This window comes from Haliotis rubra, unplaced genomic scaffold, assembly GCF_003918875.1.
Source record: "Haliotis rubra isolate DU_JTF1 unplaced genomic scaffold, ASM391887v1 Scf221, whole genome shotgun sequence".
NCBI lineage: Eukaryota > Metazoa > Mollusca > Gastropoda > Lepetellida > Haliotidae > Haliotis > Haliotis rubra.
Window position 1 is genome coordinate 901,560 of NW_025766237.1, and position 14,581 is coordinate 916,140.

Genomic DNA, 14,581 nt, shown 5'->3' on the forward strand with positions numbered 1-14,581 from the left:
TCATTATGTTATATTTTTTTTTACTATGAACTTTTTTCAGTAAAATATGTTCATTTCAGAGACTAGTTGTTAGTCTAGGTCAGTGACTGTGGAGATATATTGGACCGACTGGAATTTTACTAGCCACGGGTTAGCGGGCCAGTGGCTATTTCGCACACTGGTAGTAATCTACAAATAATATGATATACCACTGTATGAAATAAGCCCAAACCCCAGTCAGACATCAGGGCTGGTAACTTCAAAATGTTACCAGCCCAAAATGGATTTAACCAGACCAGAGAATCCAAAGAAAAAACTAATTTTTTTTAGTTATTGCTTAGTCGCTGTTTTACTGATAATATAATGTCAGCGCAGTGCTTTGAGCTTGCGATATGATAGTTCAATGTTCAAAGATATTTCTGAATTCACTCAGATGTATATGGAACATGTTATCTAACATTTTTACCAGACAATCGGGCTGGCTAGCTGTAAATGTAGACCTTCCATCAGAAATCTGGCCCTTATTTCATACACTGAATTAATAACTTTGTTTAGGCTGTAAGGTAATATGCATTAATAATATTAACATATACACCTCTTTAAAAATATTAAGTAAGGTCAGATTCATAATGAAATGTAAATGGCTTCAAGAAATTGAAACTGTTTTTATTTCCAAGTCGACATTTTTGTATATATTTAGAAAGGTGAATGAAGTTTTAAGCCGCCTTTAGCAATATTCAAGCAATATCACGGAGGGGACACCAAAAATGAGCTTCACTTCACATATTGTACCTATGTGGGAAAATGAACTTTGCGTCCGTATTGTCATAATATTTTTATCACTCAATTCTTAATTGAGCCTTTAAAACGTTCATGTTTAGTTTTTTCATGCACATTTATTTCAGTTTGTCACTAAACGAAATATATACTTTGGCAATATTTCAGCCATATCGTGACTAAAACAGTAAATACTTTATAATTTTATTTGATAAAAATCTGTCGCCAAAGGACAGTAAAAAAACTAGTATATCACAGTTACAAATTTAAAACTATCATGTAACTTAAAAGTATAAACTATTTAGGACATTACAACATAAAAAATGGGCTATAAATCGCCAGCAGCTAAAGGCTGATCACCATACTAGAGACTATAATGGGGACTTATGGTACTTTTGCTACCTGCATGGACCCTAGTTGGATTTACACCATCCCTTCAGCCACTGGCGATTGCGGTCAAATCTAGCTTTAATTTTTTTTACCAAAATACTAGTTTAAGAATCGCGTCAGTTTAAATTTACTTTGAGAGTTTTGGGACTTACGTACCCTCTCAGGAGACTGAAAACAAGATTAAATACAAGGTAAAAATGTTACAAAACTGGACGGCAGAAGTGTTTATTTCTATTTTGCACGATATTTCATGACTATGAAAAACATGTGACGGAAACCAGTTTCACGCGCTCCCTGAAAGACAAAGATAATTAAATATCACCATCTCACAGATGTTTGTTTGACCGGAACAGAACATCAGGATCTAGGAAATATAGGAAGTGGGAGGCAGGATGTATGATAAGGCAGGCATTGACACGATGTTTCTAAAAACACACACGATAGATCAGACAAGACTAATTTAACATGAAACTACATTATCATGTAGTTTGAATTAAAATATGAATAAAAATATTCAAACTTTAAAACTGACACCTACGATTTAGTAATAATTTGTAAATGGTAATGTTATGTAAGTTACATTCTTGTTGGACAAAGTGTTAGGGACTGGTTATCTACTATATGAGTTTAACATCTGTGTGTAATGACGGACCTGTGAAGAGCTTTAGACACTATCTGTGTGTAATAGTTGCCCTGTGTGGAGCTTAGACATTATCAGTGTGTAATGGTTGCCCTGTGTGGAGCTCAGACATTATCTGTGTGTAGTGACAGCCCTGTGCGAAGCTGAGATATTATCTGTGTGTAACATTGGCCCTGTGTGGAGCTTAGACATTATCTGCGCGTAATGGCAGCTCTGTATGGAGCTTTGACATTATCTGTGTGTAATGGCCGACATGTGTGGAGCTGAAACATTATCTGTGTGTAACGCTACCCCTGTGTGCAAGTGTCTGTGACAGTGTCTGGGTGATGTGACACTGCTGCAGGATTGACATATACTGAGGGAAAAACATTTGGGATCACATGAAAGCACAAGTGTTCCTTTATTTTTGTCAGGTTTCTTCACAAGTTGTGCCATACAAAGCTTGTGAAGAAACCTGGGAAAAAATAGAGGAACACTCTGCTTTCATTCAATCCTTTATTTCCCCCCCTCAGTATATATCCAAAATGGCTACTGACAAAAAGAAGGAGTTTTGAAGACTTGACTCAAACCATGTGTGAACGTGAGCCTGATCTAGTGACGAGTCAGGACTTTGCTCCTAGTACCCTATAGGCTAAACCTTGCGTATGGAGGAGGCTTTCATAAATACTTAAATATAGATTATTTATTTGTGAATTAATATTAATGTTTATTGCATCTTGTCAAAGTCTAAAACATAATGTCTCATGGTTTAGGTGAATATAAAAAAGTTTCTATATACATATTATAACATTTGTATGAAAACAATAACAAAATATAGTCACTGATATAAGTGCATGTACTGCTGTATTCTCTACACTATTATATACAGGATTCACTCTCGCTTAGCCACAGTCTAACCAAAAAGGTCTCGTTAAGACAACATTGCACTATGGCCAGGTGAGAGATGCGAGCCAGGGCCCAGATTTTCGAAACTCTCTTAGCGCTAAGATAGTCGTAAGTTAATGTTAATGTATGGCACTTAAGACTATCTTAGCGCTCAGAGAGCTTCAAAAATCTAGGCCCAGGTAATTAGCAGGAGCCACTTCACTTTCTGTACCCATGCTGGGAACAGAGCCTGACCTTGTGACAAGTCAGTGTTTTACTAACACAGATGGTAAAGTCAGTAATACTTAAGTGTAATTAAAGTTCATACCAGGTCTGTATTTAAATGTGAGTAACCAACCACTGCATTCAACAACACAAATATTATTTGTGATAGACAAATATTTATTGCATTTTATCAAAGTAAAAAACATAATGTCTCATGGTTATCGAGTACAAAATGATTTCTATATACACATTATACAGGGTGTTACTCCATCTTCCATTTGTACCAAAACAACAAAATAAGATCACCTGACAGACATACAGATCTCTACACTATTATATACAGAGAGCAGAGAGTCATGACATCAAGTCAAACCAGGTGAGCTTCTTGTGTTTGAAACACAACCTGTCTAGAACGTATCCTGGACCTTCCCAACCAAGCCTGCCTTCTCATCGCTTCCTGCATCTGTTTAAACCAAACTGAAGATACAGATTGGTGAACAGATGACAAAAAATACTTTAAAAACCAAACGCAGGAGATGAAACATATCTGTCGATGGAGTTCTGCATGGAGTAAGCTCTAATCAGAACAAATCTTGTAAATGTAATATATATAAGCTAGTGTTGGGAATGGGAAACCAATTCCACTATCGATTATCAGAGGACTTGTTGGTGAACGATTATCGATTATAATCGAAGTATATACATTTTTAATGTAATCACCAATTTTAAGAGTTTTTACCCAGTTTTTTTCTAATGTTTTTTATTACTAATACTGTCATGCAATGAAATGCAAGAAAGACATTGGAATTGTAATGAAACAATAAAAGTGGTTAAATTTTAACAATGCACATAGCTTGATGCTGTTGAGCGCATGTTTGTTCGTGAATATTCATCAAATTTAATGGTAAGTGTTCACTTCATTCTAGTGAGTTATACTAAAACAACAAAATTCCAATTAATCGAAAATATGTTTTTTACAATCGATAATTATTTTGAAATCCTTTTTCGATTGATTTTCGATTATTTTCGATCATCGGAACACCACTAATATAAGCACAATTATTCAGCAGAAACTAACTTTGGGAATACTTCCAGTTGAAAAATATGTTATAAAGGAACACTTTCACTACAGAAACACATTCCCTGTTACACGAGTTAAACTATGAAAGGAAAAGTACACCTCTCTCATGCTCTATATGACCGCCTCCGTGGTGTAGTGGTTAGAGCGTCCGCCCGGAGAGCGGAAGGTCGCGGGTTCGATCCCCGACCGCGTCATACCAAAAGACGTTAAAATATGGTACTTGTTGGTCCCTACCTGGCGCTCGGCATTAATAGGTACAACAAGGACTGGTCGGCTGGGAGTCAGTATAATGTGTCTGAGTGGGGCATTCATGCTTCACTGCGGCATGGTATCTCAGTGGGCTAGCACTATAAAACCAGCTTAAGTCTGGGCTAGTACAAGCAGCCGCACATACACATACACACGCATGCACGTCGTCATATGAGCGAAATATTCTCAAGCACAATGTTAAACCCAATTTCACCTCACCTCACCTCACCTCACCTCACCTCACCTTCACCTCACTCTATGAATCTGAATGTTTTGCTGAGTATGGTACTGTCCAGAATATTGAGGTTCAGTGTAGTCCACTGTTGGCAAGAAATCATGATATATCGGTAGGCATTCACAGGTACTTCCTTATTTACCGATCAAGTGATGTGTTACACCAATTTTAGGAATTTTGCAATGGGGCAATACCAAACTTGGCATTCACAAGTTGTACTTTCATGGGATTCAAACTTGGGTTTATACAGTCATCGTTTCAAAAAGCCTAAAGACATGTACAGCACGTATGTTTGTAAGCAATTCACATAACAATAAAGACTTTGAGCAACTCATATAAAATTAGTATTGTAACAAATGCATACCAAACAGTGAATGGTATTTTGTAATAACAATCATTATTTGTTTCTACACATCATAACATAAGAGTTCCTGTATATAACTCATATCACACACTCAACAGTTCATATCACACACATATTCCTATTAATCACTCATATCACACACTCAACAGTTCATATCACACACATATTCCTATTAATCACTCATATCACTCTTACAACAGTTCATATCACACATGTATTCCCTTCTGTTGTGACCCTTCAGCCAATGAGTTCACTCTTTGTTTGGTTTGATGGCATCGAGCACCTGGCTGATGTCACCATTCTTGACCTCCAGGAGACGAGTGAGCCAGCCTCCGTCGTCAGAGAACCCCATCAACAACATCTGCTGGAGAGCATCGGCAATACGTGGATCTGGGAATATAACAGTAAATATAAACTTGCAGTCTCATACCGGTAAAAATATAAAGAAATACATGGCTGACAGGAATCGGTGTATGAAAGACCAGTGACCTATTCATCCTATCACTGCATCAGTTTTGAAAACAAAAACCCAAGAGGGTTCAACATGGAGGTGGGCCAACATCATCTGCCTGGCAGCGCCCTTCTCCACAGAGCTCTGTTAGTGGTAAGGGGACCTAACTTGCATACTTACCATACACTTGTAGTAGTCTTAGCAATGGTGCCGTGAGGAACCAAACTACAACAAGTAAATTAGTTCAATATCATACAATCCATAACATTGCAGATTAAGAATAAAACTATTCTGTCAGGTCACATCTCACCCCTTCTTCTGGGTGTCTGTCTCGGTCGCCTCACCTGATGGTGCCTTGTCGGAGTCCTTATCAGCTCCTTCCTCTGCTTGGTTACCTGGTTGCCAAGGGCACTGACCAAACATCTGGGCCATGAGGTTGCTGAAGAACTGTTGACCAGCCTGGGGGTTCACACCCTGGGGATGTCCATTGTGATCAACATCAATCCCTGAAAGATTAACCTTGAATTCGGGACATGGGGACAAAGTGACTCAGATGAAGAACTCAGTCATGAAATTAACTCCTTACCAAAAGGTGCAAGGAAGGCAGCAACAGATTGACCCGTGTTTTTCAGAAATTCCTCCTGTGGAGTAGTCTCCCCTTTGTTGTCTGTATCAGTCTTGTTTTCTTCATCATCACCAGAGGGAGCTCCTTCTCTTCCTTCGTTCCCTGGTTGCCAAGGGCACTGACCAAACATCTGGGCCATGAGGTTGCTGAAGAACTGTTGACCAGCCTGGGAGTTCACACCCTGGGGATGTCCATTGTGATCAACATCAATCCCTGAAAGATTAACCTTGAATTGATTTAAACAAATCATCCACAAAATCAGAAACACATGAAGTGATGTAACTGAACGTTTTTAAATATAAATATTCATCTGGTTACTGAGTGATAAAGAGGTGACATAACAAACATTGAGATTTTTTCACATGGGGACAAAGTGACTCAGATGAAGAACTCAGTCATGAAATTAACTCCTTACCAAAAGGTGCACGGAAGGCAGCAACAGATTGCCCCATGATTTTCAGAAATTCTTCCTGTGGAGTAGTCTCCCCTTTTTTGTCTGTATCAGTCTCGTTTTCTTCATCAGCACCAGAGGGAGCTCCTTCTCTTCCTTCGTTCCCTGGTTGCCAAGGGCACTGACCAAACATCTGGGCCACGAGGTTGCTGAAGAACTGTTGACCAGCCTGGGGGTTCACACCCTGGGGATGTCCATTGTCATCAACATCAATCCCTGAAAGATTAACCTTGAATTGATTTAAACAAATCATCCACAAAATCAGAAACACATGAAGTGATGTAACTGAACGTTTTTAAATATAAATATTCATCTGGTTACTGAGTGATAAAGAGGTGACATAACTAACATGGAGTTTTTTTCACATGGGGACAAAGTGACTCAGATGAAGAACTCAGTCATGAAATTAACTCCTTACCAAAAGGTGCAAGGAAGGCAGCAACAGATTGACCCGTGTTTTTCAGAAATTCCTCCTGTGGAGTAGTCTCCCCTTTGTTGTCTGTATCAGTCTCGTTTTCTTCATCATCACCAGAGGGAGCTCCTTCTCTTCCTTCGTTCCCTGGTTGCCAAGGGCACTGACCAAACATCTGGGCCATGAGGTTGCTGAAGAACTGTTGACCAGCCTGGGAGTTCACACCCTGGGGATGTCCATTGTGATCAACATCAATCCCTGAAAGATTAACCTTGAATTGATTTAAACAAATCATCCACAAAATCAGAAACACATGAAGTGATGTAACTGAACGTTTTTAAATATAAATATTCATCTGGTTACTGAGTGATAAAGAGGTGACATAACAAACATTGAGATTTTTTCACATGGGGACAAAGTGACTCAGATGAAGAACTCAGTCATGAAATTAACTCCTTACCAAAAGGTGCACGGAAGGCAGCAACAGATTGCCCCATGATTTTCAGAAATTCTTCCTGTGGAGTAGTCTCCCCTTTTTGTCTGTATCAGTCTCGTTTTCATCAGCACCAGAGGGAGCTCCTTCTCTTCCTTCGTTCCCTGGTTGCCAAGGGCACTGACCAAACATCTGGGCCACGAGGTTGCTGAAGAACTGTTGACCAGCCTGGGGGTTCACACCCTGGGGATGTCCATTGTCATCAACATCAATCCCTGAAAGATTAACCTTGAATTGATTTAAACAAATCATCCACAAAATCAGAAACACATGAAGTGATGTAACTGAACGTTTTTAAATATAAATATTCATCTGGTTACTGAGTGATAAAGAGGTGACATAACTAACATGGAGTTTTTTTCACATGGGGACAAAGTGACTCAGATGAAGAACTCAGTCATGAAATTAACTCCTTACCAAAAGGTGCAAGGAAGGCAGCAACAGATTGACCCGTGTTTTTCAGAAATTCCTCCTGTGGAGTAGTCTCCCCTTTGTTGTCTGTATCAGTCTTGTTTTCTTCATCATCACCAGAGGGAGCTCCTTCTCTTCCTTCGTTCCCTGGTTGCCAAGGGCACTGACCAAACATCTGGGCCATGAGGTTGCTGAAGAACTGTTGACCAGCCTGGGAGTTCACACCCTGGGGATGTCCATTGTGATCAACATCAATCCCTGAAAGATTAACCTTGAATTGATTTAAACAAATCATCCACAAAATCAGAAACACATGAAGTGATGTAACTGAACGTTTTAAATATAAATATTCATCTGGTTACTGAGTGATAAAGAGGTGACATAACAAACATTGAGATTTTTTCACATGGGGACAAAGTGACTCAGATGAAGAACTCAGTCATGAAATTAACTCCTTACCAAAAGGTGCACGGAAGGCAGCAACAGATTGCCCCATGATTTTCAGAAATTCTTCCTGTGGAGTAGTCTCCCCTTTTTTGTCTGTATCAGTCTCGTTTTCTTCATCAGCACCAGAGGGAGCTCCTTCTCTTCCTTCGTTCCCTGGTTGCCAAGGGCACTGACCAAACATCTGGGCCACGAGGTTGCTGAAGAACTGTTGACCAGCCTGGGAGTTCACACCCTGGGGATGTCCATTGTGATCAACATCAATCCCTGAAAGATTAACCTTGAATTGATTTAAACAAATCATCCACAAAATCAGAAACACATGAAGTGATGTAACTGAACGTTTTTAAATATAAATATTCATCTGGTTACTGAGTGATAAAGAGGTGACATAACTAACCATAATATGGAAAGGTATTACTGTAACAAACAAAGAGGAACTGCAAGAAAGATGGTGGCTAAAATGAAACAAACAAAAAATGGTTCTTCCAGGGCAAAGAGTGTTTTGGCAACAGTTCACATCCTAATAATGATTTGATGAAGTTGAATGAAATCATTTTAGATGGTAAAATAGTTAATTATTAAATGATTTTCTTTTATGTATGTATTAATGTGTTTTGTCTGCTTTCTTAACAGTATGTGTCTGTTTTACCAAAATATTCTATCTGCTTAGTCTCCCTTATTGGTGATAAAATGATAAAGGCTGTACCATATTACAATGTTCAACATATCTTTACAGAGTAGAAACTAGCATGACAATATAAACATTTATCATGTAGCTAGTACCAAGCATTAGCCCCATGAAACTGGATACAATATTTAATATTGACACTGGTATGAAGTAAGAAAGCTCTGTTAAATACACTTTTGTAACAAGAAAAAACGAAAGTAGAACCCATTGCTCTATGACTCTACACTGGAATGGAGTTTCCAAACACTTTGAATCTGTGTAGTTTGTCTGCTTACAATACCTCATCATGGACTTTTATACACTGAATATACCAGTTCTCTTTGAACATAGAATCTCATGATGGATATCACATTCATTGATATGCCTAGTCAAGACAGACTCACTTTTGATGTAAATTCGGAACACTGAGTCTGTAACAAACCCCAGAGCTTCAAGAAGTTCCTCATCAGATGAAAATGATACTAGGTCACCATCACTATCTGAAAGAACAAACAGATTCATTGCAAACTATTTCCTTGTCATGTAGATGTAGTCAGCTCATATCATGCTGTACATCAAGTGACGGAGCCCAAAGTAGCTTCATTATCTAGTCTGCTACTGATCCACCTGGGGTGCCTCCTATTTTGCACCACAATAATTCTTTACATATCACATTGATACTTAACCTTGAAGTGAAATTACATGTAGCAATATGGTATGTTTTAAGCAAGTTCATACATATACATAGCATTTTCAACAGCGTATCTCAGAAATTAGTAGGTTCTTTTTCTTTGTTCCGTAAGTAGATGTGTCAGTGAGGTGCACTGATTTGATGAACTGATATCTTCTGCCTGCATGAACAGAACTATTTCCTTTCTAGTACTATGTATTAAAAATTTGCCTCTTGTCACCCCCATTCTTCCTAAGAGTGCCATTAATGGTATGAGAAGATAAAATGTATGGCTGAAACAACTTGTGTACAATGCCACCTTTTGTACATGGGAAAATTGGGCATGGCCAGGTTGTTGAAATATGTACCTGATTGACATAACATAAATACATGTTACAAGATCCCAAACACATTCATTTCACACAACATTTATCTTTTCCGACTTGATATATCCAAGGTATTGTAAAATTTAGATCGGCTCTGACACTTGAGGTGTTAAAATATTTTACCAGATGCTTTCTGAATTCATTTTTTTCTGATACAAGGCCTAAAGAAATATCCAAATATTTCAATATCGATCGTTTGAGAAAAGGGCGTAATAGCTGTATATGCCATAAGTATAGACAAACTTTATGGATAACAACTTTTTTAATTCACGAGTGCGACGTTTCTATACAGATTCTTGTACCGTTGTCAAGCAGGAATATCGAAACATCACACTCGGGAAATCAAGAAGTTGTTATTTATAAAGTTTCCCTATATTGTACTTCCCAACTTCTAAAATGCCACTCAAAGAGGATGTATATGTATAGTGTATCTTTACCTTTCCAGTAGAGGTAAAAGTTTCCTCTGACAAGTCCAGGAAACACTTCCGATATCTTCTTGAACAGGTAGTCGAACCTGGTAGAAGCATCTGACGGGACAACAAAACGTCGGACCTCGGGTTGACTCGAACCCTCTCGCTCCAGGGAGGCCTTGATGACAACTGAGTCGGACATGACAGCGGGTTTACTTTGGAAGTGTTGACGGCAGGCCTACACAGTAGTATTCAAGCAGACGATAAGGTGACAGTTGTTGTCAGTTGCGCTTCCGTGTGTTCAGCGTCGTATGGCGTTGTCAGCGGGATAGGAGCCCGCCTCACATCTACCCAGACTTTTATATAGACCAAGGCGCACTGACAATGTCTAAATTTATCAAAATTGCAAGTAACGCTGATCGAGAATTGTTCAAATATTGGTTCACTACGCAGCTTCCGACAGAACGTAAACAAGATTTCCTTTGTAATCGCTATAAATAGCTCCACCTAACAGTGAATTCTCTCCTTTTGATTGTAAAAGAACAGTCTAGATAAATTTCATCAGAAAATCAGTTGAAATAAACTATTGAAGCAAACTGTTGGCTTGTGTGTACGGAAGCGCTGAAGGGACCTTATGAAATAAAATGTATATTGAGCGCACAAGTTAGTATCTTGGGCGCACAAGTTAGTTATCTTGAGCGCACAAGTTAATATATTGAGCGCTCAAGTTAGTTATTTTGAGCGCACAAGTTAACATCTTGAGCGTACAAGTTAAAATCTTGAGCGCACAAGTTAGTGTCTTGAGCACACAACTTAATATTAAACAAGTTAGAATGTTGAGCACTTAACTTTGTGTTTAGCATCTAATGGCATTACTGCAACGCACGTTTGCTTGACTGCTGGCTAAAATGTACAATGTTATAGCCTTTTTGGAAGATTTCAAACCATGCAAAGTCGGAGATAACTAGGTGCTTATGATGAGACTATGTAAAAGTATGCAAATTTATCATGAACACTTATAATGTTTATGTAAATGTTCATCGTCTTTATGCTTGTCAATACTACGGAAGCGCTGAAGGGACCTGATGAAATATAATTTATCTTGAGCGCACAAGTTAGTATATTGAACGCACAAGTTAGTATATTGAGCGCACAAGTTAGTATATTGAGCGCACAAGTTAATATCTTGAGCGCACAAGTTCATATCTTGAGATACACTGCTCCATAAGCAGTTCATGTGGAAGCAAGGAGGAGCGGAAACGCGAGCTGATTCATGCTTTTTTCAGTCTTGGGTTCCAATACAAACACATAACACATCTTCTTGTCAAAAATCATGGTATAGTATAGTACGCCACTTGAAGCGTATTCTGAGGTGTATGTCCCTCTTTCGTACCAGATACCAGATTTGCTGATGTTACAGTGAGTGAGTGAGTACGGTTTACACCGCTTTTAGCAATATTCCAGCAATATCACGGTGGGGAACACGAGAAATGGGCTGCACACATTGTACCCATGTGAAATAAAGTCGGTATATATGCTATACGTGCACATACTAATGGATCAAATTAATCAGGCGGGTTTTATATGATATTGTACAGAGTTAAACTGCCATTGGTATACCCACGTTAGGAAACATTACTGATACATGCAAACCAAGACTACAGACTATAGTTCCCTGAAAGTGGTCGACTTTACTTCCAATACATCAGATATCAGATTTATAATTAAGATAATTAAGTATAACACTCAATGTTTACATTTTTCATGGTCATGTAATACTATATATACATAATAAAGCCGTAGCACAAAACAAGTTATCCAAGCTTTACGCTAGTGTTCATAATACTATGTACCAATATAAGAAGTAAGTCAAGCCACTATTCATCCCTGCAATAAACTCCTACTCATGTTTATGTTTTAATTCTTATTATGACATTACACATACCTAGGCCTGTTTTATGTAATAAAGCAAAAAGTGGTAAAATCAGATACAAAGAATAGTATTGACAAGCATAAAGACAATGAACGTTTACAGAAACATTATCAATGTTCATGATACATTTGTATACTTTTACATAGTCTAATCATAAACACCTATAGTTAACTCCGACTTTGCATGGTTTGAAATCTTCCAAAAAGGATATAAGTTTGTACATTTTAGCCAGCAGTCAAGCAAATGTGCGTTCCATTAATGCCATTAGATGCTAAACACGAAGTTGAGCGCTCAAGATATTAACTTGTGCGCTCAAGATACTAACTTGTGCGCCCAAGATAACTAACTTGTGCGCCCAAGATAACTAACTTGTGCGCTCAAGATAAGTAACTTGTGTGCTCAAGATATAAACTTGAGCGCTCAAGATAAGTAACTTGTGTGCTCAAGATATTAACTTGAGCGCTCAAGATATTAACTTGTGCGCTCAAGATACTAACTTGTGCGCTCAAGATAACTAACTTGAGCGCTCAAGATATTAACTTGTGCGCTCAAGATAATTTTTATTTCATGAGGTCCCTTCAGCACTTCCGTATATGTGTCATCCAGAAATACTGTTATTTATCTTACCCGGAAACTTTTCATTGATAATGAAAATCACGCGACAATTTCGTTTTACCAGGGTGACTATATATGTTGTAGATTATCCCTGGTTTTACAAGTAATTAACGCGTACCTGTAATCACAGACCGCATTCTTATTACATTGTCTCTGCTGTTCTACAGCAGGGATAATCTACAACATACGTTATATAGTCTCCCTGTCTACAGTGATTGTTTTATTATCCGACATTTTCCCATTTGATAAAACAGTTATGTTTATTTGAGAAATGTAGTTGAAAAAAACACCCCGGTTAACTTTTGCATATCGTTAGGGGAACTATCACTACCCGAGAAGATCCCAACCTTGTATATTGTACGGACGCTTCACACATTTTGGATAACGGAATCGTTACAAATGACATGGAAGCTTGTATCCGTAAAGTGCGTATTCGTACACAGTGACTGATATCAGAGTTAACTGTTTGTGTGGCACAATGAATGTGTCAACTGGAAAGTGATAGTCACCAGGTTATTTTGTAAATCAACAGTCTTAGCATCTCTTTTAGGTGAGTGAGTGAGTGGGGGAAGGGATCGAGCGAGCAAGCAAGTAAAAACAAGAACAATCAAGCAAACACCGAATGTTGAAGAAGCGCCCGTTGGACACTTAAAATATCCAATATGTATGCAACATCTACAACATGAGAGGCGGCAGGATAGCCATGTGGTTAAAGTGTTCGCTCGTCACGCCAAAGGCCCTGGTTCGACTCCCCACTTGGATACAATATGTGAAGCCGATTTCTAGCGTCCCCCGCCATGATAAAACTCACTCACTCACTAACCCTACCATCCAAAAGGAGACAGTTTATAAACTCTGCCCCGGAATGGAATGATTTAAGGACTATTAGTGTTATGTACATCTTTCTTTACGAGTGAGTGAGTGAGTGAGTATGTTATTAAGTCGCTTGTAGCAATGTCTTAGCAATATCACGGCGGGGGACACCAGAAATGGGCTTCACACATCGTACCCATGTGGGGAATGGAACCCGAGACTTCGGCGTGACAAGCGAACGCTTTAACCACTAGGCTACCCCAGGTAGGTAGGTATATAAGGTTTTAGGGCGACCTTGGGCCTTAAAAGGCCTATATGCGCCCAACCCAAATTACACAACCCAAATTACATCGTACTTACCCGTTTTAACGAGGAAGTCTAAAACAGCTCTTTGTATGCAACCATACATTAAATTATCGCCAAGTATTGCGTTCATTGGAAAAGTATTTGGGGTTTTGTTAAGCACAGTTTCTTTAAGAGCCTTACGTGGGTTTTCATGAGCTGGACATTCAATGAGGTAGTGCTGAACTGTTTCTGGGCAGTGTCTTTATCTAAAATACTTCTATATGCTTTTAATCCACAATGTCCCAGCCTGAGACGAGTTAAAACAACTTCATCTCTGCGACAACGCCGACGAATTTTAAAATGTTTGTTTACTACAGGACAAGTAGAGTACATGTGTCTACCTGTAGTTTCATTATCCCATTTATTTTGCCAAGATGTAGTTATTGAAGATGAAATGACAAACCAGTAATCTCTTGGAATGGGCTTAATTGAATGAATATCTGGTTGTGGTCTGTTGCAAGCCATCTTAGCAATTGTGTCAACTACTTCGTTTCCAGCTAAACCAACATGTGCAGGAATTCAAACAATATCACAGCTGATATACAAGATGTCGTATAGTATGTCACTGCGTGGACCTTGTACACCTGATTGAATTGCTTGTACAGCTGACAACGAATCAGTAAAAATTATTGCTTCGTGTTCATTATC

At 38.6% G+C, this 14,581-nt stretch overlaps 2 protein-coding genes across 2 annotated transcripts in view; both read right to left on the reverse strand.

The window, feature by feature from the left end:
• The window catches only part of LOC124277440, a 43,550-nt gene that overhangs the window by 8,040 nt on the left and 20,929 nt on the right, over positions 1 to 14,581 (reverse strand). The window contains exons 2-11 of the mRNA XM_046713138.1: positions 10,255 to 10,437; positions 9,133 to 9,261; positions 8,107 to 8,358; positions 7,654 to 7,905; positions 7,362 to 7,451; positions 6,750 to 7,001; positions 6,296 to 6,547; positions 5,842 to 6,093; positions 5,600 to 5,761; positions 5,059 to 5,194 (exon numbers count right to left, since the gene is read on the reverse strand). Coding sequence (XP_046569094.1) covers positions 5,059 to 5,194; positions 5,600 to 5,761; positions 5,842 to 6,093; positions 6,296 to 6,547; positions 6,750 to 7,001; positions 7,362 to 7,451; positions 7,654 to 7,905; positions 8,107 to 8,358; positions 9,133 to 9,261; positions 10,255 to 10,429 — 1,952 coding nt within the window. The 5' untranslated portion in view covers positions 10,430 to 10,437. The remainder of the gene's footprint in view (positions 1 to 5,058; positions 5,195 to 5,599; positions 5,762 to 5,841; positions 6,094 to 6,295; positions 6,548 to 6,749; positions 7,002 to 7,361; positions 7,452 to 7,653; positions 7,906 to 8,106; positions 8,359 to 9,132; positions 9,262 to 10,254; positions 10,438 to 14,581) is intronic.
• On the reverse strand, positions 6,705 to 7,354 carry LOC124277415. Its single transcript, XM_046713114.1, has 2 exons — positions 7,204 to 7,354; positions 6,705 to 7,001 (listed from the first exon to the last, which is right to left on the reverse strand). Exons 1-2 carry the CDS (start codon positions 7,238 to 7,240, stop codon positions 6,730 to 6,732), a joined length of 309 nt encoding a protein of 102 aa, XP_046569070.1. The 5' UTR covers positions 7,241 to 7,354; the 3' UTR covers positions 6,705 to 6,729.

Bases quoted from the DNA above. Each gene is read 5' to 3' on its own strand.
- LOC124277415 (XM_046713114.1), bottom strand. From the start codon at position 7,240: ATGGGGCAATCTGTTGCTGCCTTCCGTGCACCTTTTG. The intron at 7,002-7,203 runs GTAAGGAGTTAA...TTAATCTTTCAG, and splicing joins TGCCTTCCGTGCACCTTTTG to GGATTGATGTTGATCACAAT.